This window comes from Eschscholzia californica, unplaced genomic scaffold, assembly GCF_041429995.1.
Source record: "Eschscholzia californica isolate CP2 unplaced genomic scaffold, dmEscCali1.0.p SCAF_3, whole genome shotgun sequence".
Classification (NCBI taxonomy): Eukaryota; Viridiplantae; Streptophyta; class Magnoliopsida; order Ranunculales; family Papaveraceae; genus Eschscholzia; species Eschscholzia californica.
The window spans coordinates 61,011,561-61,036,284 of NW_028238420.1; the positions used below are offsets into that span (position 1 = coordinate 61,011,561).

A 24,724-nucleotide genomic window follows, 5' to 3' on the forward strand; every position below is an offset into this window, starting at 1 on the left:
GGGAATCTAGGGTTTATTCAACTTGAGTGTAAATAAAATAAACGCACATTAGATAGGGTTTAGGCCCTTGGGTATTAAGTCTTGCTTTTTGTTGTATTACTCATAGTTATAACTAAGAGTGCCTTTCAGCACCTTTTTTTTTTGTTAAAAGATAGATATATTAAAAACAAGAAAATCAGGGTAGCATTACAATACATATTCAGGAGAAAATAAGGAATACACAACCACTCTTTAGATTTATTTTTAGGGCGACCCCATTTTGCCACCTTATCCGCTAGAGCATTCGCCGTTCTTTTGATATGGCTAAATTTCAGCTGCTGCAGACTACTTTTTATTCTTCTGATTTCTTTGATATGCACTAAAGATTGTCATTGCACTTGATGTCGAGGGTTACTCAAATGTTTGATCAGGTTGATGTTGTCGCTTTCAATTATGACCTTCATGTGATTTTTCTCTTTTGCCCAAATGAGACCATTGAGAATGGCTAATGCCTCGCTTTCCTCACTGTTTCTTGCTCTGGCAATTTTCACATTGGCGAATACAAGTTTTGATTGAGCATCATGGACAATAGCACTAGTGCTTATATTGTTTTTCACATTCACAAAGGAAACATCAACATTAATTTTAATAAATAGGAGGTTGCCATTTGGTTATAACCACCGGAGAAGGTTTGTTCTGAGTATTACATACCTTTGGAAATGTTTTAATGAGCTCTAAAATCAAAGTAACGTTGTATAAGGTTTGCTGAAAACAGTGATCGCACCTCGTTTTCCATATATACCATAAAATAATTACATAGTGAATATTCTCTGCAGTATGACTAATTTGATCTGAGTTTTGCCATGACATAATCCAATCTGAAAGAGATGAGATCTTAGTAGATATGATATTGAAATGAAACCAAATATTTTTAGCTAGAGGGCAATACAATAGTGCATGTTCAGTCGTTTCTATTTCATTACAGTTAGGACAATTAAAGTCATTACCTATATACTTACCTATACGATTTCGAAGTGGCAGGGCTTTAGAGCAAATATTCCATATGAAAAGCTGGATGCGAGGGATGGTAGGTATCGACCAAATGAAATTCCAGTTGACTTCTTCGGGAGGTGATACTTGATTAACAGTACTAAGGTGCTGATACATTGATTTGACCGAATAGTTTCCCGATTGCGTAAGACTCCATTTCATTATATCTGTACCTTCAATCTGAATAGGAATGACTTTGATAAGGTTACTAATATTATTCGGAAAGGATTGATTTAGGATGTCGTCATTCCATTTACCACCAGTAATAAGTTCAGAAACTTTTGTCAGCGCGCTACTATTTGTATTCTCAAGATGATTAGTGACCCCTGGAATCCATTTACCTGGGTGTTAGTATCTCATAATCAAGCTCAGCTTTCAATGGTTACAAGGGAGTGATATTGTGATGTGAGAATAAATTAAAAACAAATGATATGAGTGCCTCTAAAATAAACAATATGGCCTCACGACAATTATAAGTTTAACAGCACCCACCAAAGGTTGTTAGAAGTCTGTTAGTACGCTTCTTCTTCTTCACTCTATAAATAGAGAAGATTAATGCTTGTAATAAATTGATTTTTTAGTTTTTTTTTATGAAAGTAATATCTCCTGAGCTCTTTCTCTTTTATAACTTGGTGTCAGAGGTTTGGTTGAGGTGATTATGTTGACGCCAAAATCTGTGCATCAGGTATCATTCAAGATGTGGGGCTGCTACATTCAATCTCCAATTGGGGGAGGAAACCTGCAAGGCCTTAGGAAACCTCTTTGATGCTCGAGTCAACCAGATTGTCCTTACAATTAAAATATTGAATGTTCTGGAGTTTAGGACTTTTGACCTACTCGTTCGTAGCCAAGTTTAGGACTTTTGGCTTACTCGTTCATAGCCAAGTTTAGGAAGAAGCTTTACCTTTTACAGGCTTCTTTGACCGACTGCGTTGAGCGGTTGTGATGAGGTGATTGAGATCCACCGTCTTTTATTGAAACTACTATTTCGTAGTCTAGAATCTAGAGGCCCAATCTTTATTTTATTTTTCTCACGAAAAATTTGTATTCATTTCGGTTGCATCCCTGCTCTAATAATTTATTGCATTTTGGCCCTTGTATGCGGAAATCTTGAAAGCACTCCAATTTTTCTGTCGATCCGAGCGTCAATTTATGTGAGAATCAACAACTCCTTTCTCTTCCAAAATCATTCCTTCTCTCGATCTAACTTTCTCGCGGAACGTTACCTTCTCTTCATCTCTGTATTCATTGGCATCCTCTTTCTCTATTCAAACGCCTACTGTCAATGAAGCCCCTTCATTAATTCTGGAAACCTAAACTTTTGAACTATTCCAAACGCCTTTTGCCAATGGAGCCCTTCATTAATTCAGGAAACTTGAACTTTTGAAACCCCCAAAATAATGAAACTTTGTATTCATCGAAACAATATAAATCTCTCTCTCTTTCGAGCCCTTCATCACGTTTTTTTGTTCAAGAATAACTGTTGTGTTTACCTGACTTGCCATTGGTGTTGTCTTTGTTTCTACTTATAAAAAAATTGGATTGTCCTTCGTTCACCACTCCTTTGTTTCTTTGTTATATACGCTAAAATTTGACCGAGTGTAACATGTAGAATTTTAAGTGGACCACTAGCTTTACGAAAACTATTTCGTTTCCCCACCTTACCTTTGAATTTTGTATATTTTGTAAAGAAACTCCTTTTATCTTCATTTTCTTTACCGTCACTATTACCACTACCATCACAACTCTCGACTCTCTCTCCAAACGAGTCTTTGAGGCGTAGGTCGAGAGACACATGAGATGGGAAGTAAATATAATGTCTTGTATATAAGTCGATGTCTAATCTGGTTTGCGATCTCAAACCTCTTTTTTCAGCAGGCCCCTGTCCTTCGTTGTTCATCGAAGCAGGTTGATCTCCGTTGCATAAAAGACAGGGTTACTTTTGTAATTGATATATACGTATATTTTTTAATTAGAAAGAGAGGCGGTGAAGCGATGGGATTAGAGTTTCCAGCAAGCTATATAAACTGAAACCGTGAAGGTATCACTGTAACTTGTCTTTCATTCATAGTGAAAATCATCGCCCCATTGTTCACCATGAAGTAGGTGTAATAAACTTAACCGAGTAAATGTCTTGTGTTCAATCTGATTTTTCTTGGTTGCTTGTTTGTCGCCATAACAATAAGAGTACATTTCAAAAACTTATTGCACTTTGCAATCCTTAACTCCATCAAACCGGATCAAATCTTTAATAAATCTTCCATGGCCCACAAGAAAGGTATTTTTTTTTTGTTGAAAGACCAGAAAGGTATTTGACAAGCGTGAGAAAGGCTTTCCTTTAACTTATTCACAATTTCAATCTTAATATTTTTTCATGTATGAAAAAGCATGATGAATGTCACTCTATTTTTTAGCAGAAAAAAATGCAGTTACAAGTAATTTAATCCTGTTATGCTGTTGGCGTTAGCTACTTTGAGTTTATGTCAACACTACCGACTCTTGCTGACTTCACAAATAATTTTTTTGAGGTGGTAAGTTGTCATGTGTAAATAGAGCGCCTACATCAGTTGTCTAGGGTGTATATAAATCAAATCGTCCGTTCTAGGTAAAATCTTACACTTTTTCCGTTCCCAGTCACCCCCCGGTTGAAAGTTCCCACATGCCACATATAGGCGCAGCTTCAGAAACACAAGATAAAGTAGTATCTCAACAAAAAAAAAAAAAATCTCAACAAAAAAAAAAAGATAAAGTAGTTTTTCCCGCCAACCCTAAAACCCTAGTTTCTCAATTCTTTACCCCCTTTAAAAACCCCTCTTTCTCTCTCTCTCTCTCTATCTTTTCTCTCCCACTCACACCACCGAATCCCACAACTGAACCAGACAGAGCTGCTCTCTAATGGCATCCACCAACAAAAGACCTAACCTAGTTCTAATCCTCGACTATGGTTCTCAATACACTCACCTAATCACTCGTCGAATCCGTCAACTATCCATTTTCTCTCTCTGTATCTCTGGAACTTCTTCTCTCAAAGCCATAACTGATCTTAACCCTAGTGTTATTATACTCTCTGGTGGTCCTCACTCTGTTCACGCTGATAAAGCTCCTACCTTTCCTGATGGATTCATTGAATATGTTGAATCTAATGGGATTTTTGTTTTGGGTATTTGTTATGGTTTACAATTATTAGTTCAAAAGCTTGGTGGTGAAGTTAAGGTTGGTGATAAACAAGAGTATGGAAAGATGGAGATTGAAGTTCAGAGTAATTGTCAGTTGTTTGGGGAAGGGAAGATTGGGTCTCAACAGATTGTTTGGATGAGTCATGGTGATGAAGCTGTCAGATTGCCTAATGGGTTTGATGTTGTTGCTAGAAGCCAACAAGGTTCAGTTGCTGCCATTGAAAACCCTACTAGGAGGTTTTATGGACTTCAATATCATCCTGAGGTACTATTGCTTTTCCTTCTCTCTTTTTTTTTTTGACTTCTTTCAGTTCATTAAATGATTGGTTCTTTATTTTATTTTTGGTGAATCAGTTAAGTTTTAATTTTCTATAGAGTCTTCATTAGGAAAAAATTAATCTTTATAGCACTAATTGGCTTGGTTTGTTAGTGGTTTAAGTGATGGACTTCGAAACTATTAGATGTTCTTATGTCATTGTTAATGGTGATGTATTTCGATAAGCTTAAAAGGACAAAGATCTATTACCACGAAGCAATACAAACTGAAAATACTTGAAAAAAAGACCGACTTGTTGTGAACTCTTTGGAGGTATTAGTGTTAAGATTGGGAAAAGCTCAAATATAAATTTGTTAAGTATCTATAGTATTTGTTGGAGCACGATGGGTTTATATGGAACTATAAGTCAGTCCAATATGACCATATTCTCAAATTATAATGTTGTTCAATTCTTAATGGTTTTATCTGATATTTTCGGTAAAATGTATTTGCATGACTATATTACGAGATAGTGATTATAGTACTTCTTGTGCAGGTGACACATTCGCCAGAAGGGATGGTAACACTTCGCCATTTTCTTTTCAATGTCTGTGGAATAATAGCCGACTGGAAAATGGAAGACGTACTGGAGGAAGAAATCAAAGTGATCAAACAATTAGTTGGGCCTGATGATCATGTTATTTGTGCTTTATCTGGTGGTGTGGATTCCACAGTTGCAGCTACCCTTGTTCATAAGGCAATCGGGGATAAACTTCACTGCATTTTCGTTGACAATGGGTTATTAAGGTTAGAGTCTCCAATGAAAACATTAGAAAGACAGATACCCTACTAGAAAAAAATGTTATTTCAAGTGCTTCTAAATATTTTTCGTAACGCTTTGATGTTAACGATAACATATTTATCATTTATGTAGGTATAAGGAGAGGGAGAGGGTTATGGAAACCTTCGAAAAGGATCTTCACTTGCCAGTTACTTGTGTTGATGCCACAGAACAGTTTCTTGGTAACCTAAAAGGTGTTGTTGATCCTGAACAGAAAAGGAAAATTATCGGAAAGGAATTCATCAGTATCTTTGATGAATTTGCCACAAATTTGGAGAAAAAACTAGGGAAGAGACCGATTTTCTTGGTTCAAGGAACCCTTTATCCTGATGTGATTGAATCATGCCCACCACCAGGAAGTGGGAAAACACATTCCCATACAATCAAAAGCCACCACAATGTCGGGGGGCTTCCGAAGGACATGAAACTTAAGCTTATTGAACCATTTAGGCTTCTGTTCAAGGATGAGGTTTGACATCTAATTTCTTTATTCTCAAGTGCTTTATGTGTTTAGTCTGTTTTGCGACCCTTCTTTATCTTGCTTTCGGCTTATTTTTCAGGTACGTGAAGTAGGAAAAATCTTAAATGTTCCAGAGGCATTTATTAAGCGTCATCCTTTCCCTGGGCCTGGGCTTGCAGTTCGAGTCCTAGGCGATGTCACAGAAGGAAATGCATTGGATGTTCTCCGCCAGGTTTGCTAAATGTTGAATAAATGGAATACAAATGTTTGCAGGTCTTCTGGCCGAGGATCTAGTTCTCACATTTTGCAGAAAATATTTTCAGGTTGATGAGATCTTCATCCAATCAATTAAGGATGCTGGACTCTATGATTCTATCTGGCAAGCTTTTGCAGTATTTATGTCGATAAGATCAGTTGGTGTTCAAGGTGACCAAAGAACACATTCCCATGCTGTTGCACTTAGAGCTGTTACTAGCCAAGATGGGATGACGGCAGACTGGTATGTTTGTTAAAAACTTATAACTCTAGAAGTCAAGATATGGTCAAACCCAGTAGATATATCATCTCAAGTTCTCAACTGTCTAGTTAGTCAAGTTATATTATTTGGGTATTCGGTTACATTTACATCTAAAGAAGATAACAAACATTGCAAGAAAAATTACTATATGTTCATCTAATGTTGAAGTTCATGCTGGATTCTTGAGTTCTAAATTCCTAAAGATAATGAAAGAAAAATCGTAGGCAAAAAGAATCTAATGAGCTGTAATATTAGTAAACTTGTCCTACTGGCAGATTGATATAAATGAAATGCAACTTGTTCAAGTGATGTTTTTCTATGATGAAACACTATACATTATTCTGGGTAGGTGTTTTATGCTGTGCTTTGTCCAGGGAGCCGTTTTGGGGCAATTCGCCGTTTGCCAAACTTAATTCTTCATGGAACTTTCATGAATAATTAAACCAATTTCTCAAATACCTTTCAGCCGGCTGAGTTTGATTGGGTTTATTAAAAATTAAGAATTTGTGCACGTTTGGGTGTTTGGGCGGCTCATCTATGTGTTTTTTTAATATTCAAATGGTATTATTTCCAACAAAACATAATTCTCGTTTATAGCCGTTGCTCTCTGGCATTCCTCTTAAAAAATCAACATGTGAATTAATTAAATCTCAGTATTATGAATAGGTAGAGAGAATTATACATGGTGGGTTATTGATTACTTCTTTCTGACGTTTTTTTTTCTGTCTTATATTTTGTTTTTCAATTTTTTTCAGGTACTGTTTTGAGCACAAATTTCTTGATGATGTATCACGAAAGATTTGCAACAGTGTCAGGGGTGTAAATAGAGTTGTTCTGGACATCACATCCAAACCACCTTCGACAATTGAGTGGGAATGAAGTCAGGGAAGCTGCTTTCATGGTGAGTTTTTCGAACTTGATGCTGTATGAGTGGGTTTAGGTCATTCTTATACATACTCTTACAAAGTTATGGAATTTTTGTATTGGTGATATCATGAACTTCTTCCTGCTTTTTGGATTTAATAAAATATTAGATTATTATATTGCATTTTATGCTTTTATTTGGTGAAAGAAATGTGCAGGTAAATGTTCCACTTGTTATGATACTAAAATTAAACCATTTAAGAGGGAAACCCAAAGAAAAGTACCACTATAAAAATATTACGTTTAACCAAAGTAGGTAAATGAGTAGAACTCTCGGAGTAGTTGGGTGTTGCCACATTGTACTTGGCTGTAGACCGAGCTGAGATTTGTGAGCTCCTTCGAGTTCACCATTCTCTTTTCATTCCATAGTTAAGTTTTCAGATAGAGAGAAAAAATGTGAGAGAAGAAGATTACGGTCGAGTTATTTCCCTTGAGTATATGATCGTAAACTGGTTCTGGTTCTTTTACTACGTTCTAGTTTCACAGTATCCCAAATTTTCAGAAAATCCAATCCCCCATTTTACTGAGCAGGTCATGCTTGCCTAAATCTGAGTCGTTGGATCAAGTGGCTCCAAAATCTACCCAAATCATCCGGAGTCAAATATCACGCGTCAGATTAAAAACATTATGAAATCTGTCTTTTGACATAGAAATTGTTTATTTTCCCTTTCTTCCTGAAAGAGTGAATCAAATATCTTGTATGCAGAAAACAGGTTATAGTTTTTATTTCTGCCCTTTTGCTTGATTTCTGGACTATGTTTCAGTGAACATATCTCATTTTCTGGTTTTCCTGGATATGCTCTTATATCTCTAGTTTCTCCCTACAAACTCAGTCTTCACATTTTCCTCATTTTCCGCGTGGGCAATTCCTGTTGTTCTTCAAGCAATTCTACAAATGAAAACTAACTCAAGAAAGAGATTCTAGAAATGAAAGGATAATCTACTTTTTCTCTTTGGTTACTCCATTCCAGCCGAGTTCTGTATCAATGAGACTGCTGATTTGGTTCCCCATTTTGAACTATCTCGGTTAATAGGGCATGCCAATTATAAAAGAAAATTTAATATTGTGAATTTTACCCTATTTTCCAGAACGAAATGAACTGATATTATGGTATTCGAGCTTGCATTTGATGAAACAAAAATTTGATGATCGGAATCTGCTGACGGAAAAGTTAGTTGGAGGGGTGATTATGAGATGGAGAAAACTCATTTCCATGATATGATAGAAATCTAACTATATCGTAACCTCATGCTCTAGACCTTAAAATAGGAAAAGAAAAGAGCCTGCATTGATAATGTTTCACAAGTACAGAACAAATCTATGGTTACTAAAAATTTTAGATCTTCCAAACTAATATTTTATTTGCTTAAACTTAAAGGATGATAATAACTAGGAATCCGTAGGTCTCGCAAAATGACCGCGCTGGCTCCTTCAGGGGCTGAAGGACTCAGGCTGGGCACTAGAGATTGAGATTCTGAGTCCCGCCTGTGTCTGGCAGGCCAAGCTGAGTTCAGGTACCCAGTCGGACTTGGTTTCCCACGAGCACCATTAACGCGATGTTCCATGCCAAGTTTTTGGTCAAACTCGATGAGAAAACTAACTAAATAGACCTAAATAACCCATTAAAATTAAGGAGAACTCCATTATTCCTGCCTGTAGCTGCCTAAACCTACAAATAATTAATCAAACCCTCTTTTCATTGACTTCTAATTTTCTTTTTAAAATTAATAACATAAAATTTGTTATTTTATGAACAGTCAACCTTTTATGGGTGTGTGTTCTTCACATCAATCCAATTGGTACTTTTTAATTTTCTTTACACAAATTTCACACATTTGTCTCTTTATATTAGTCTTGCAACTAACTCTCTCTCTCTATATGTATATATATATATAGATTATGTGTATGTCTTTGTTTGATGAACTGGATTACTTGGAACCACATCTCTAACTTCATCTCACTCTGTTTTAGTCTCATTAAAAATTGTGAGCAAGTACTAATCAAGAATCTATATTTAAAGCTTAACCCACCCTTTCTCTCTCTCTCTCTCTCTCTCTCTCTCTCTCTCTCTCTAATTCATTTTCTCCTCTCTCTATATATCTAGCCATTGATTTACGTAGATAGACACCTCAATTCAATCGAACAGCGCCAACCCATTCCTCCATTTCTTTAGTAAGCTATGTCTATTCAACTTCCTGTATTAGATTTCTCTCAGCCATTATCTTCATCTTCTTCATTTTCTTCTCTCTCTCAAGCATGTCAAGAATGGGGTTTCTTCCATATTACTAATCATGGAATATCAAAAGATCTTTATAACAGAATTTACTCTCTTTCAAAGCTACTTTTCAACCTCCCATTAGAATCCAAAATCAAGCTTGGTCCATTAACTTGTGTAAATACTTATACTCCTCATTTTATAGCTTCACCATTTTTCGAAAGTTTTCGTGTTTCGGGACCTGATTTCTTTGCTTCTGCTAAGAGTTCTGCTAATATTCTCTTCGACCCACCGAACTCAGAATTCAGGTAAACTAACTATGTTCATAATTAACACAAGTTGTTTTGTGATTCATTTTTGCTTATCTTAAGTTTACTATATTGGATTTTGATAGTGAGATAATTCAAGAATATGGGAACAAGATGACTGAACTATCAAGAAAAATCATGGAAATTGTCTTAATGTGTTTAGGAGATGGTTTTGAGAAGAAATACTATGAATCTGAATTCAGTAATTGTCATGGGTATTTAAGAATTATCAACTATACTCCACCAAAGAAAAAGAAAACGAAAACCGAAAAGGAAATCGAAGGACTTGGAATGCATACTGATATGAGTTGTATAACAATTCTTTATCAAGATGAGATTGGTGGGCTTCAAGTAAGATCAAAAGAAGGAAAATGGATGGATATTAGTCCTTGTGAAGGAACCCTAGTTGTGAATGTTGGAGATTTGATGGAAGCTTGGAGTAACGGGCGGTTAAGATCTTCTGAACACCGAGTTGTTTTGAGACGACCTGTAAACCGCCTTTCTTTAGCCTTCTTTTGGTGTTTTGAAGATGACAAAGTTATATTAGCACCTAATAAAATTGTGGGAGAAGGAAATCCAAGATTGTATAAACCATTTGTTTGCTCGGATTACTTGAAATTTAGGGAAAGTAGTGAAGTAGGTAAATTTGAAAAAGTTGGGTTCACAGCAAAAGATTTTGCAGGAAATGACCTTTAAAGTGTTTTCTTGTTTTCAAAAGATAACTTAATGTGAATATTTTTCCATATTTTTCTTTTCGTGTTCGTTAATTTTTGTAACATATAAGATAAACCCGTTATTTTTTCCTAATCGGAAGTTGAGTTTTGTGTTCAGTTCGATCGGTGTTTGTGTCTTGTTATAGAGTCGGTTTGTAGATTTATACATATTAGCTTCAATTTGGATGTAAGTATGTTAATAAAAAGTGTGATATTCTGCAAAGAAAATTGTGATTCTTTTTTGTGCAAGGAGGATATGATTGGTATTATAAAAATTGTTTTGGTAGTTAGATTTTTAAAACTCTTGGTTGGTAGTTTTGAAGGTCATGTTGCAATATTCTGTTATATTGCATTAACTGTGATACAGTTCAACTCTTGTTTTATGGAATGAAACTTACTCTACTCTCTCTCTCTCTCTCTCTCTCTCTCTCTCTAAAAAGAAGCCTATGTGCATCTATTTGCCACTTATATCTCCTCAAATGATGTCCAAGTGTAAGGGTTGTTATATGAGTAAATGGGTCCATGAAATAGGAAATTCTAGCCGGCCATAGGTAGATGACTTAGTCAATCGGATCAGTTTCTCTAAGTATGAACCCACAAGGATTATAGACCTGGCAACTTGTGAGGCTTCTTTCCAATTGGGTCAAGGATGGTCTGATAATCTGTTGGATATGTTATCATTTGTGGTAGATCATCATTTCTTATTGATTAGAGAAAAACCAAACAACCAATTCCATGAAAAATCATTAGGGGTTAAAGCCCATCATGAGCAAAATGATCCATAATACTATTGAAAAATCAGTAGTTGTCTCATGGTAGTCATTAACAAAATATAGTCACATTTTAGAGAAAAATGGTAGAGTAAAACACAACGAATCGGGCCATGCTCCAACAAAAAGCTCGAACACCCTTCAACAAAAAGGGAACCCCTACTTGAATCTGATACATTATCCTGGCATTGGAGAACACATTAACACAAGAAACTCTCTCTAATGAAATTAGCAAGACAACCACAGAGGCAACCTTAAATCTTCGCTACAAACAACGTTATTATAAAAAAGACAGAATTTCTAATTGAAAAGTACAACTCTGATCTATATTATTATTACTCAATTTTTGTAAAGATGTTTCATTCATTTACAGGTAGAGGCATGAACCCATAGTTTCTCTTCTCAAAGTAATTAACAGAGAAGCAAGAAAAAAAAATGGAAAGAGAAATCTATCATTTGGATCACATAGATATAACCACCTTTTTCGGCCTTGCTTTAAACATGAAGATCGTCAACTGGTTCTCCTGCGAAAAAGAAAGTCATAAACATAGTTAATCAATATACAAGTACGGTTAATCCAATATGGTCAAAACCTACAGGGGGGAATGAAGAAATAACTTGCAATTCCGATCTAAGGCCTTCTAGATATCAAACTGAAGGAGTCTCATTTATATTTTCAATACTGAAACAAAACAACAAATACTCACTCACACCTAGACTAATAATGCATAAAGTGTTGGGTTAGAAATATTTTAACAGTGATAAGTTTTAATACCGTGCATTCGTTTGACAAATCGGTCGAATTCAATAAAGTTTTGTCCTTCCATGAGATACTGTGAGAGCCTTAGGTATGTGAAAGCAACCAAGTGTCTTCCGTCTGGGTCGTTCATGGGCTTGGCATTTTCTAGTATTTTGTTGTATCCTTCTCTGTCGTAGCAAGGGAGAGCATTTTCGCTGGCTACCGGAATGCTTGCATCCCATGCAGCATTCAATACCTTAGGGAAAGAACACATAAACAAAAAATGAATGTTTGCGAAGGAGGAATATTGCGCAAAAACGGGAAAAATAAGGAAAAACACAAATATAGCAAAGAAAACGAAAGAAAAACCGTGGAGTGGATACCCTTATGATTATAACTGTCATTTTCAACACAATCCACGATATTCCATCATTTCAAAGTTTACACTTAAAACTGTGGACTGGTATTAGATGAATACTCTTTTTAAGTTCAGTAATCACTTTCTCTAAGAGCCTGAAATAGTTTAGGGTCGGCGTATCTAAAGCTTCGTCTCTGACCAATGTTTCAAGTTTGAAAAATGTTCTATTTCTTCTGTCTCCAGTAATGACTATTTGATGGGCAAACACAATCTACATACAAAATTTAGAGCTCGAAAGGAAGTATATAGTTTCATCCGCGACTAATATTTTTTTTAATTTTTTTCTTAATACAAAGAGAATCCCACATTCGACATGAAATAAATTACCGCATAAAATGATTGTGCTGATTACCTGCCAAACCAGACCCTCTGGATCAGCCAATGCCTCGGGAAAGTCTTCCTGTTGGTCCATAGTTCGTAATTCAACACATGTGAAGTTTAAAGCAGCGCCATGTTTCTTCAACATGGCAGCAATTGCAGCATAACCATCACGGTTGCATGGGTTGTAAAACCCAGCAGTGAGTTCAGCAGCATGGCTAGCCGTCTTGTACCACCAGTGGACACCTGATAGCTGTATATGAAAGAAGTTGGGGCTAAGAGACCAAGTCAAAAATAAAATCAGATAAAATTATTGACTGAGATGCACAACCAGAAATTGAGACTATAGGCTGCTGAAATCAATATCTTCCTCATATTATCTAGATTAACAAGGGAAAATTTCTCATTGATACTCCACGATTTTTTGCTTAATACCCACTTGTTCTGGTGGCAAATATTGACTTAATTCACTTGACAACAACCAATTTCTCATTTAAACTCACTTTCTAAAAGTATGAAGATAAAAACCCACCTTTGCAGCAATAGAAGTGCCTTCGAAAGCCAATTTGGCAAGAGAAAGTACACGATCAGCATGTTCAACCAAAATTTGTGAGTACCAATTCAGAAAGAATCTGCCATAATAGCTATCATAGTCGCCTCCATCACAAAAGAAGCCAGTGTCATGTGGCTGAGAAGTATATGAACCAGCATTATCAGGACCTTTACCCCAGAAGGCGTGGCCTCTTGCTTCTGCTGCCTTTGTCAGACTCTTCATCAAGTACCGATCATAACACTGAAAATAGCCAGAAACATCAGAAAATGTGCATATACAAATATTACTATATTGGGCATCTGGCGTGACATATATACCAACAATTGAATTAATTAAAAAGTGAGATTCACTAATGCACATTTAATATTAGATATCACCATAATAAAGATTCACTCCACTGTAGTTACCAGCTTCAGGAATGGACAAACCAAGAAACACTAACCCGAGGAAATTTAGGCATTTGAGAATTTTTAATCAACAAGCATTTAATACACAAACAAATAACTGCATATTAGGAGAATCCGTTAAAGAATTGAAACACGACAAATGATAAAATATCGAAATGAAGCTTATGACAGTTAAATTAATATAGAAAATATAAAAGCTAATGCTGCTTGAATAGAGATTATGCAAATTGAAGAATTTCGTAAATATTGACCAACATTTAGACTATAACAGGCTTAGACTCATTAAAATTACAGAAAAAAATTGATAAGAGAATAAGTTGCACGAATTCGATATGCTTTAGAAAATTACCTGAAATTCACCAATGCCCGGATATCTCCATCCATGTTTTACAGGATATGACGGATAACGTAGCTCCCCACATGGACCTAATCCAACTTCAATCTCAGAGATAACTCCTTCCTGAAAGAATTCATCAAATTCTACGCGGAAACTTCTCATGTAGTCGAAGTACACCTACATCAAAAAAAAGGATGTGAGAAGCTGGGTTCACTACAAATAACTCTAACCCCTCTACAATGAACTAACTATAGACACGATAACCAGATCCCATAATTTGATGTCGGTGTACTTTGACTACACGAGAAGTAAGATTGACTGCTTCCATATTTTCTTACCACCGTGCCACAAATCCAAAAGAAAGGTTTAGAATACGGAGACTGTGTAAAATTTAGCTAATGAGGAAATACTAGCAAAGGAACATGGGCAAATATTTGAACAATGAGTATCATATATGACACTCATGAGAGGACCCAAATATTAGTTTAAGTAGTAACTATAGTAATACACTAATACCTCAACAGCAGTTCGTCCTCTTAAAACCCGCTCCTTGTCTATCCCCCACGTGAGGCACTCTGGGTTTCGCTTTCCCTCTTTATCAGTGAAGAAAATATCTGGGTTGGAACGACCAATTTCTGCTACCCAATGAGGCAATGGAATGCATACATCGTCACCAACATTTCCTCCACATTCATGAAAGGACAATACCACCTGCATCAATGATGAATATATGTCATGTACTAATTTTTGCACCGAAACACATGAATTAAGACTGATATCTGTTCTTAGTTGTAGAAACAACACGAACAGAGTAAGAGAGATCTTTAAGTCACCTGCAACTTTAGCTTGAGATCACGCACAAGTTGAAAGAGTCTTTTGTAACCATACCAGTTGTACTCCTGTGGGGCATGTGCTTCTACTATACCCCACCAGCAGTCAACCATAACACCATCTACATTAATCGATTTTAAGATCCTTAGCTGCTTCAGTAGACCATCTGGGTCAACCAGCTCAGACTTCGAGTTAATGATGCCCAACTAATCATTCAAGCAAACACAAGATATGGAGTTATTTTTTAAGCTAAAAAGGAAAAATAGTTCTGTAAATTGGAAAGGGAACTCACAGGCAGCATGACATAAACCGGAACATATGGGCTACCGGCAAAATCACGTTCTTGCAACCCTAGTGGTATGTCCATTCCCTGTAGCGAGTGAATCGTTGGACAAAGAACAAAAAGAGAAAGATGAGAACTGCATTTCTTCCCAATGACGTAACTTGGGTGACAAATATATCACTAGAGCTGACTTAAAATTTCCAATAACAAAAAACAACAACTAGCAAATGTTCCAAGAATAGAGCTAGCAAAGGTGAAAAACACGTTTCTTGGACAGGGCACATTTCTTTCCAACATGATAATGATGCAGAATCATCTGGACCCAGGTGTTTGTTTTACAAATTCAATTAAAGAAACCCACATTTCGATTAAAATGTAACGAAATACAGAAATCATATTCATGTATTGTAAATCAAGAACTACATAAATAACGAAAATAAGACTATACCTCATGAATTAACTCTTTATCTCCATCAACTATATCCATACAACTACCAATGAGAGATGAATTATCAATTTGCTCTCCAGCATCACCCACCATAGCAGAAGTTCGAGATAACCCAGAATTAATCCCACCACAAGGAGAAGGATTTGGAACAAACACTGTCTTCAATCTACCAGAACGATAATCAACAGAATTTCGAAGACCCGGAGAAACAACTCCTCTAGGTGATACAGGATTGTTCTGTGTTGACACCATTGGAGTTGTGATAGAAGCATTAGAATTTGTCCCAGCAGGCTTTGGTCCCTGAAAAATTTGAGCAGAAAAAAGAGCCATTTTTTCAACTTAGACAGAAATTAAGATCACAGAACAGTTTCTCAACAATTAGTAGTAGAGTTTAGAGAGAGAGAAGATGGAAAAGTTAGAGAGAGAGGAAGAGTGAGAAGTACAACAAATTCTTGCGTGATCCAAGAAGTGTTTACCCATAATTTAAAGTTATTGATTGGAAAAGTTAGTTAGTTTATTAACCGTCGGATTCATTTTTGGCGGAAGAGCAAGTAGACTGATTGATTTCACTAACATGCGCCGACTGATAGTACGGCTCATGTTAGTAGAAGATATATTCAGGGACATTTTCTCTATGACCAGACAAAAATGAAGGTGAGGTGGCACGTGAGAGAGGTTCACTTTTTCTGTTAAACTTCTCATTTACGCCGTCACGTGTTTCATTTACTAAAAGTTGGTAAAGTAGATCCTTCCCTTTTGGGTAAATAGAAATGGAGTACAATAAATGTTTGAAATTTAGATTTAGCCCTTTAGCTTAACAAGTATAGCAGAAGAACTACCAATTTCGCCCAAATGGTTTAACCAACATTACCCAATATAAAATTTCCAATTGACATAAATCTTAACTTCCCATCATTTCTTACATGGACCACTGTTACATTGTTTCGACTCAGATAGTACAAATCTAAATCATATCAAATGAATCTTTTTAAAACCATATGGAAAAATAAATTTTCCTAAGACAATCGTTATATTTATTATACAGTAGGTAAAAAGATGGGAGAATTACTGAAACCCCCCAACACTGATAATGCCTTCACTGAAACCCCCCACTTTAATTAGTAATTACTGAAACCCCCCCACTGATAATGCCTTTGATGAGATAAAAAAAAAATCCCATTTAAGGACCTAATTTGTCCCCTCTCGGCATCATCCCTAATCCTCGTTATGAAACACAAATCCTTAATTTCCAAATTACACTAACAAATCCAAAGACCCACACATATATCAATCACCCCATTGCCAATTTTTTTAAACCCAAGGGTATTATTAATAATACGTCATAGCTTGAGCTTTCTTTGGGCCTTAAAATTTTTGGGCTCTAGAATCGGACTGTGAAATTGGTCTCAATATTCTTTCTAATCCAAAAGCCCATAAATCCACCCACCCACCCACCACTTCAAAGGGGAAGAAAATAGAATAGTTTATAGTAATCGGACGGTGGAAAAAAGCTAATATCATAACTATAATAGCCTATGCCCCCTTCCAAAAAAATACCCTATGCCCAAAATAAGATTTCCAGATAAAAACACAAATAAACAGAAAGTTGAAGTTTCCAGAAATCATCAAAAAGAAAAGGAAGAAACTTTTCAGAGATGAACTGATTAGAGAGAGAGAGAGAGAGTTGGGGATGTGTCAGGGTGGGTACCTGATTAGATGATCTGGAAGGAAAAGTAGTACCATCAGGAAGAACAACCCAACCAGCTTCCCTAGCAAGAGCAGCAATAACATCATTGATATCAGCCCTAACCCTAAGATTATAATTCCCATGTTTTCTTAATCCTGTTAATACTCTTGCTGTTATTGCTCTTCTATGTCTTTCTCTCAATTTTGTTCTTTCTTTCTCTTCTTTTGGTCTACATCTTCTTCCTCCTCCCCCTCCCCCTGATGATGATAATACTCCTTCCCCAATTTGATGATTTTGTTCTTGAGAATTATTAGTATTAAAATGTTGATGATGAAATCTATTAACATTATTTTCAGATATTTCTGCTTCCATTCTTGTTATTGGATGAATTCTTCTACCTTCTTCTTCATCATCTTCATCTTTCATTTCCATTTCTTCTTCTCCTTCTTCATCTTCTTCACTTGTTATCCCATATTTCTCAATTTGTTGTGCCATTCGATTTTCTGCTTTCAATTCTTCCAATTTTTAACATCTTTGAAGAAATTCATCACTGTAATAAGTAATTGAGATCAAAATTTCAGCTTTTGCCTTGAGATTTTGAGCTAAAAAAAAAAAATAGATCTTTAAAACTGAAATTAAAAAAAAAGGGAAAAAGTTCTAACCTTGTTTTTGTTTGGTTATTTGTTGATTATTTCTTGAGATTTGACCGTTGGAATCTTCCATTAACGACCATAAAAACCTCATCTGACTTCAGAAAATCCTCGCTATTTACCGACGAACATGAAATTCTTCGATTTGTCAACGATTTTTGGAAGGAAAAACCTAAGAAGATGAGAATTCAACCAGCTCAACGCCGAAAAAACTGAAGAGAGGAGTTTCAGCCATAAGATATGTTACAGAGGAACTGGAAGTGTTAAATTATAGGTTTCCGGCAGTTCAACGGCGAAACTCCGGCGAACTGAGAAAGGAAAATTGGAGGGAGAAGGGAGAGGGAGAATTCTAGGGTTTCACGCGTGCGGCTGTTCGTGCTTGAAGTTTATGTTAACACGGATGAAACGCCTTATGTGAGTGAAATAATCCAACGGCTTAGATAGTTACACGTTAACAATTGTGGTTGGTTCGGATCACGCGAACTGGGTTTAGGGTGGGTTTGTTTAGGGCGCGTGAGTTACCTGACCCACCAAAAAAGATTCGCGTTAATCTGTAATAAGAAGGGTTAATTCTATTTTGGCCCCCTAAAGATGACCAACTCACCAAAATGGCCCCCTAAAGATGACCAACTTCCAGTTTAGGCCCCTTTTATTTTTCCGTATTCTTTACCGTCAAAACGTTAGTGAGTTGTCTTTTTCATACACCGAAGTGAATTGATAAATTCCAAAAACTTCTTCAGAGACACTAGTAGTCACAAATTTTAGGCCCTATTATATTTCATCATGATCAAAGTGAATTGATTTATTCTGAGCTCTAGTTTTAGATTCTTTATGGAAGACATGGAGAAATCAGAGAGGCTCATCCATCTCCATGCTTTTAACAGACAACAACAACAATCCTAACAGACAAAATTCAAAAAAATTATTTGATATCAGGATAGGAAAGGAAAAAAAAGAAAATGAAAGCGGGAATGAGATAATCTTCATGCAGTCTTGAACTTCTGCGTGATTTTCTCTACTCCTTCCTTGCAATCACCTGCGATCCTCGTTGCTCCTTCTTTAATGGACGTACTAAATCCGTTTGCACTTGACTGCAACTCTCGTACGGACTCACTCGCCTTAGAAGTTGCAGTTGTTTGGAATTCCTTTGCCTTAGAAGTTGCAGAGCTTTGGAGTTCCTTTGCTCGGTTAGCAACATGAATAGCCCACTCCTTTAAAACAGAGATTATGGAGTTAACTTTTTGGATTATCTTCTCGATTACAACTCGCGAGGATCCTTTTATTTTGCTAGCCATTTCCTTTAGTCTGTCTACCAAATTTTCGGCTCTCTTCACAGACTCATTGGTTTCTAATTCCTTTGCTGCAGTAAGCCATGTAACTTCAGCAGTTGCGTCGTCTTGGAGGTCACTATCAACAACAACTTGGATCCCGTGCTTCTTCAATCGATCTCTAGCTTCCTCCAGGGATTTAGCATGTTCTCTCGCTTTTTTTGCCTCGTCCTCTGCCCATGTCCTAGTAGAACAACAATCAAAGCAAAAGTTCATTTCAGACTGTATATGAGACTAACTAATAGTGACGTTGCGGTGGTGGTCGCGTGGAGGTGATGCAATGGTGGTGGAGGTAGTGGTGGTGCGTTGGAGGTGATGTAATGGCGGTGATGACAGTATGGTTTTGGTGGTTCTACTGTGAAAAATTTGTTTTTCGGAAAGATGAGCGAGAATAAGTTTCTTCTCTCCAAAGGAAATATATGCGTACCTAGCGATGGATAATGCTTTCCGCTCAACCTCCAGCTCATATTGTAACCTAGTAATAGCCTGGTTTTCAGTTTCTGCTTCTAGTCGGAGCTTGTTAATCCTCTCTCTTTCAAAGGATATTTCAGTTTTGTTACTCATCACGCTCTGCAACTGCTCATCCAACTCGCGCCTTAAAGTAGAGAGAATTTCCATCTCTGATTCAATAGCAGCACGACTGTTCCTTAAGGTATTATTTTCTTCCTCTCTCTCTGCTCTTAGTTTTTCCAGTTCCAGCCTCGTCTCTTCAGCTAATTTCTCAATAGCATCCACCTTTTCCTTCTCAATCGCGAGCTCCTTCTTAAAATTTGAATTGATATCTTTCTCAACTTGAGCAACTAAAGCAGTATGAGCAGCAACAGCAGTTTCAGCCATTGATTCAGCTTCAATTCGTGCAAGCTCTTCACTAACCATATCAGCTGCATCGCCAGTTGCAATAGCAATAGCAGCTTGGGCTTTTGTTACTGGCTTATCGGGTTGGAATAATCTCGTATAACCTATAACAAAATAAAGGGAATATGCATTTAACTAACTAAATTCAACTTTCCTTTTGTCTAGACGGCTACAAACGTGTATAGACACCATACCGAAAGCAAGCGTTGTGATTCCCTGTTCTCCAGCAGATTGATCAGCTACAAGTGCAGGCCATGCATCTGGGTTGATCTTATCGATGTCTATAAACCCACAAAATTGTTGCATTATCTGAACATGAAGACACAAGATTAATGAATTCAGAATACTTCAAATGTTGGAAAGGAGCCCGAAGGTAATCTCAATTAATTATAATCGGAGCATAAAAAGAAACCTTTCGGTCCACTTCTGGCAACTGCCTTTTGTCTAGGGCCATTTTCCAAGTGACGAGATCTTGGCGTGATAGAGGGCTGCAATACAGAAAGACTATGAATGAATTATCTGATAATAACTATTAACTAAGATGGGTATCAGATAGGTCCTCCTAACAGGCGATCGCCACTGCTGGTCTTGCATAAAAAAAGAAGGAAATGTGGTAGTACTTGTTAGTGCTAATATTCCGTAAGTCATAAGCTTCCGAAGTTTGATAAATCACCTTTCCGGAGAGAAATATAGAAGATCCTGCTCCTCGTCTAAGGAATTCAGCTCATCACGTCGTGAAAGCTTGCTTGAGATTAGTCCAGCTTCTGCCAGACCTGCATTCCCGATAAATAGGTATTGTGACACAATTACGTGGAAAATATAATAATGGTCCTAAAGTCTGATACTGACACAGATTTCTATTGTCTCACCTTGAATAACTGCAAAATCAGGATCTTCAGGTGTGATATCATCAAATGCAAGATCTGTTACATTCTCTATGTACATTGCTGGATAGACTTTTGAAAGTGAGTTTCTACATGGAACAAAAACGAGTCAAGATCATTGCTGCATATACTTATATTATTATATAGTTATATCAATAGTCTATTCACCACAACATCTAGGTTAGCATTCTATTTACGTCAGAAACCAAAGTAAATATCTACCTTGAAAGTAGACTGCTTGAAGAAACCAGCCATCTGGCATATTCACGACGGGTACACAAATCAGTAGGTTGGACATCAGCCTCAATAACCTGCGAATACAAAAATGATTGAAAAATTCAAAGTTCCATAGAGATTGAACAAAAAAGATATTGATTTCCCCAATTACATAACATGGCTCTTCGAGAACTAAGCATACAAAAATACCTTTAAAACTTGTAATGCTGCCAAAGCCTGCCCCTGAACTTGGTCAACAACTGCAGGAATCAACACCTTTCCAGGAGGAACCTGTAGAGCTGCAGAAACCAAAGATGGAGCAGGTATTCCAGCAGAAGAGAAGGAATTCTCAGGCATTGAAAGCGCAAAAAATGAGTTGCTTGTATCAAACTCTCTAGTAGTATCAGTTTCATTTGCAAATGGATCGGCTACTACTGTAGTAGAAACTACGGCAGGAGACCCGTTTTCATTCAAATTATGCTGTTCTAAAGGTAAATTTCCTTCTTCTGTTTTCTGTAATGGTTCGACAAAGTTCAAATCGTCTCTGGCTGAAATAGAGCTTACATTCTCCACATCATCTTCTGACTTAACATTTAAATCTAGAATTGGATCCGATTCCGGATTGGCAGAGTTGTCCAAGGCTGAAAGATCGCTGGAGATTTGACCATCAGAAGCTGAAGAAAACTCTGAAGGACTCTCAGAATTTTCTCTATTAGTTGAGTCAGAAATCTCCTTTTGTTCGTCGGTTTCAATATCTGTCGAATTAGTAGCAGAAACAACTGGAATATCAAGGTTTTCTTCAGGTTCAACAGTTGATTCTAAAGTACCAACATCAAGGTGATCCTCTGAATTTTCAGAATTTGAAGCATTAGGGTGAGCGTCAGTAAGAGATTCAGGAATTTCAGCTAGGCTTGCATTAGAATCAGAAGGTACTGGAAGATCGTCCAACTTTGATCTAGACTGAAGATCTTCTTGAAGGGGGGCATTACTGATCTCATTCACCTCATTGGTTGTATATTCATCGTTCGGTGTTAATGAGGTCTCCAGACTCATATCCTCATCAAGATTGCTTTCAGAAGGGGTGTCTGTAATTTCTGGAGATGTAGGAAAAACATTGTCTATACCTGTCTTGTTTTCAGGATTATGACCATCTTGCGGATCTCCTTCATCTGGTCTCGCAGTATCGTCACCCTTAACCTGTTCAACTTGATCATTTTGGTCATCTGAAGCTAATAGCATTTCATTCTGTGCTGTTATAGGTTCCATTTGTATCTGCTGTTTGTGTCCTGCCCAAACCAAAATATCCAGAGTACATCAATTGCGAACTCCAGAAAGATATAACTAACCTGCCACACAAACTTTATCGGCAAGAAGACCAATATGACTTCTCAACAAGAGCAAAATGAAATATACCAGAAGCATTGCTCTTGCTTAGAGATATGGATGCAAAAGCCACTCCAGCAGCGAGAACAACTCCAGCTACTCCTGCTCCCACAAATACTGAGAGTAAAAAGAGTCATTAATCTATCAAACCATTTTGTACGCTTAGTTTCTTGAAGTCAGATGCCAAACCGTAAAATTGAAGTTCAACCAAAGCATAAAGCTACAAATACTTTTGCGCACACATTATAGCACAGAACCAGATATTACAACAAGTACATGATAAGTTAAAATATCAAATCCTACTACAGACCTGACAAATTACAGCATAACCCCATTTCTAATAAGGATCTGCGATAAGCTTATATACCAAATATGCCTGGGCAAGTTTCACACTCGTACCAGATTTCAGATATTGGGCTTCCCTATGAAAACAGGTGCCAACTATTTGCTAGATTCTGCATGGAGGCCTTCTGAGTAGATGCCACAGAACTCTTTCTCCTGGAAGTGTCCTGGTGGATCCGCATTATAACAGAACAAGTACTTCGTATAATTCATAATTCAAGTCCTCTCTTCTGATTAGACAACTCATCTGGAATTTCGACATGTACCCATGAACACTTTTAAGTTAACTTAAAGGAAGTTCACCAAGAAACTTAAAAGCCTCCAAAGACATGGACATATCAAACTAGAGAGGTGATTGATCATCTTGGTTCTTCTATGTTATACTATGGGTCCTAGAGTAACCCTAGGCTTTCATGGTGCTTTTACTTACACTAACAACTTCTCAACATACTCAACGTCGATTGTACAGATGCAATTGTAAATTAACAATGAAAGAATGTTAGCAAAATCACTTGTAAAAGTTAAAACCCATAAAAATTAGCATAAATTCATAACCTAAGTCACATTTGTTCAAATGCCCTAATTGGATAACTAATTCAAACCCACTGAACTAAAGCATTTTCTAGTCTAAACCCCTCAATAATCACCATAGTTGCCAACTATTCTCATATCTTCATAGTAGTTAGTCCCTTCACAGCTCATAATTTATAAAGGCAGATAAGATTTTAAACTAATCCTAATTTCATATACAAGCAAGATCTTCAGAGAAAAAAAATACTAGTTTTAGGTATCTTTCTAGATATCATGCGAAACAAATAAAGTACCAAAATCAAACAAAAAAATATCGATTTAAATTCACCAAATTCAGAAGCAGAATCAGTTCGCCTACCTCTTGAACTTTTTTTAGACCCAGAACCATTAGAATCGGTACCAAACCACCCAGAGAAAGATTCATCAGTGGTATTAATCCATGAATTTTGAGGGTTTTTATTCTCTCCTGCTCCTCCTGGGATTTCATTTCCATCTTTAATTACACTTCCAGATGAAGAAGAAGAAGAAGAAACAATTAACCTAACTCGACGATCAAAATTTGGTAAATGGGTATGGAAGAACAATAAAGGGAAAGGTTTTTTCCTGTATTTAGACCTTAATCGAAGTTGAAATGAATTAGGAGATGAAGGAATTGTTGAAATAGAAGACATTATTTGGGAGAAAAAGAAAAAGGGTTGAAATTTGATGGATTGGCAGGTTCAATGAGTACTGTTAATGGAGATAGAGAGAAAGGTTGAATCTGCGAGAACAAAAAAGGTGGAAAAGAAAATGGTGGTGGTAGTGGTTTTTTTTTTTCTGGGTTTTGTTCAGTCTCTATCTATCTATGATCTATCTATCTCCTATAACAAATTTGTTAGTGATGATAAAGTGATATATAGGCACACAACGTTTTTATCATGCTCACACACTACTTACACCACTTGACTTGGTTAGTGGACTTAGGGTTCGTTTGTTATGGATGAAAATAGACTAGGAAAAATGATTTTCCACGGTTTGATTCGACATAAAAGTGTGAAAACTGATTTCCCATAGGAAAAAAAAAGTATCGAAAACGATGGTTTATTTACCACCAAAAAGGTGGTAAAATCATTTTTCACATCCTCTCCCTCGTGAACACGCTCTCTCACTTTTTCGCACGCATACACCAATTCTTTGTCATTTATCTTTATTTCTTTCTCACTTCTCTCTAAGCCTCTCAACGGATATCTGAATATTCGACATCTGATCTGCATCCGTATTAGAATTTTAAAAAAATATTCGAAATTTTGGATATCGGATATTCC

At 36.6% G+C, this 24,724-nt stretch overlaps 4 protein-coding genes and 1 long non-coding RNA gene across 6 annotated transcripts; 3 read left to right on the forward strand and 2 right to left on the reverse strand.

The window, feature by feature from the left end:
* The first annotated feature begins 3,712 nt into the window (after positions 1-3,712).
* Positions 3,713-7,327, forward strand: LOC147552789 (GMP synthase (glutamine-hydrolyzing), putative / glutamine amidotransferase). Its single transcript, XM_086669175.1, has 6 exons — positions 3,713-4,470; positions 5,018-5,268; positions 5,396-5,771; positions 5,863-5,994; positions 6,086-6,261; positions 7,035-7,327. Exons 1-6 carry the CDS (start codon positions 3,925-3,927, stop codon positions 7,156-7,158), a joined length of 1,605 nt encoding a protein of 534 aa, XP_086525301.1. The 5' UTR covers positions 3,713-3,924; the 3' UTR covers positions 7,159-7,327.
* Positions 7,328-9,324: 1,997 nt separating this feature from the next.
* Positions 9,325-10,423, forward strand: LOC147552790 (2-oxoglutarate (2OG) and Fe(II)-dependent oxygenase superfamily protein). The gene is made up of 2 exons (XM_086670967.1): positions 9,325-9,727; positions 9,814-10,423. The coding sequence occupies exons 1-2, from the start codon at positions 9,384-9,386 to the stop codon at positions 10,421-10,423; spliced, it is 954 nt and encodes a 317-aa protein (XP_086527093.1). The 5' UTR covers positions 9,325-9,383.
* A 1,084-nt stretch (positions 10,424-11,507) lies between these two features.
* BAM7 (beta-amylase 7) lies at positions 11,508-18,262 on the reverse strand. The gene is made up of 11 exons (XM_086667758.1): positions 17,894-18,262; positions 17,253-17,781; positions 15,545-15,844; positions 15,106-15,183; positions 14,816-15,019; positions 14,499-14,693; positions 13,995-14,159; positions 13,218-13,478; positions 12,720-12,938; positions 11,986-12,205; positions 11,508-11,734 (listed from the first exon to the last, which is right to left on the reverse strand). Exons 2-11 carry the CDS (start codon positions 17,724-17,726, stop codon positions 11,706-11,708), a joined length of 2,145 nt encoding a protein of 714 aa, XP_086523884.1. The 5' UTR covers positions 17,727-17,781; positions 17,894-18,262; the 3' UTR covers positions 11,508-11,705.
* On the forward strand, positions 18,161-22,435 carry LOC147552792 (uncharacterized). The gene is made up of 6 exons (XR_015237270.1): positions 18,161-18,295; positions 19,248-19,861; positions 20,230-20,856; positions 20,955-21,029; positions 21,431-21,655; positions 21,768-22,435. It is a non-coding gene; the product is annotated as an uncharacterized LOC147552792 (long non-coding RNA).
* Positions 18,631-24,383, reverse strand: LOC147552793 (uncharacterized). Of its 2 annotated transcripts, XM_086667757.1 has the most exons (11): positions 23,779-24,305; positions 22,578-22,664; positions 22,289-22,450; positions 21,375-21,463; positions 21,171-21,259; positions 20,934-21,037; positions 20,738-20,837; positions 20,477-20,552; positions 20,259-20,373; positions 19,637-20,168; positions 18,631-19,393 (listed from the first exon to the last, which is right to left on the reverse strand). In XM_086667757.1, exons 1-11 carry the CDS (start codon positions 24,089-24,091, stop codon positions 18,865-18,867), a joined length of 2,196 nt encoding a protein of 731 aa, XP_086523883.1. In that variant the 5' UTR covers positions 24,092-24,305; the 3' UTR covers positions 18,631-18,864. The 2 variants fall into 2 exon arrangements, with proteins under 2 accessions (XP_086523883.1, XP_086523882.1); XM_086667756.1 differs by having other exon boundaries at positions 21,375-22,450; positions 23,779-24,383.
* Positions 24,384-24,724: the final 341 nt, after the last annotated feature.

Excerpts from the sequence above, each read along its gene's own strand:
- BAM7 (XM_086667758.1), bottom strand. The coding sequence starts at position 17,726 with ATGGCACAACAAATTGAGAAATATGGGATAACAAGTGAAGAAGATGAA. Across the intron at positions 15,845-17,252 it reads CTTCCAGATCATCTAATCAG|GGACCAAAGCCTGCTGGGAC; the intron begins GTACCCACCCTG and ends CAAATTTTTCAG. Across the intron at positions 15,020-15,105 it reads CGGTTTATGTCATGCTGCCT|TTGGGCATCATTAACTCGAA; the intron begins GTGAGTTCCCTT and ends TTGAATGATTAG.
- LOC147552793 (XM_086667756.1), bottom strand. The coding sequence starts at position 24,091 with ATGTCTTCTATTTCAACAATTCCTTCATCTCCTAATTCATTTCAACTT. Across the intron at positions 22,451-22,577 it reads AAGCAAGAGCAATGCTTCTG|GACACAAACAGCAGATACAA; the intron begins GTATATTTCATT and ends TGGTTTGGGCAG. Across the intron at positions 20,838-20,933 it reads TGATTTTGCAGTTATTCAAG|GTCTGGCAGAAGCTGGACTA; the intron begins GTGAGACAATAG and ends TCGGGAATGCAG.
- LOC147552789 (XM_086669175.1), top strand. The coding sequence starts at position 3,925 with ATGGCATCCACCAACAAAAGACCTAACCTAGTTCTAATCCTCGACTAT. Across the intron at positions 4,471-5,017 it reads GACTTCAATATCATCCTGAG|GTGACACATTCGCCAGAAGG; the intron begins GTACTATTGCTT and ends CTTCTTGTGCAG. Across the intron at positions 6,262-7,034 it reads GATGGGATGACGGCAGACTG|GTACTGTTTTGAGCACAAAT; the intron begins GTATGTTTGTTA and ends AATTTTTTTCAG.
- LOC147552790 (XM_086670967.1), top strand. The coding sequence starts at position 9,384 with ATGTCTATTCAACTTCCTGTATTAGATTTCTCTCAGCCATTATCTTCA. Across the intron at positions 9,728-9,813 it reads CCACCGAACTCAGAATTCAG|TGAGATAATTCAAGAATATG; the intron begins GTAAACTAACTA and ends GGATTTTGATAG.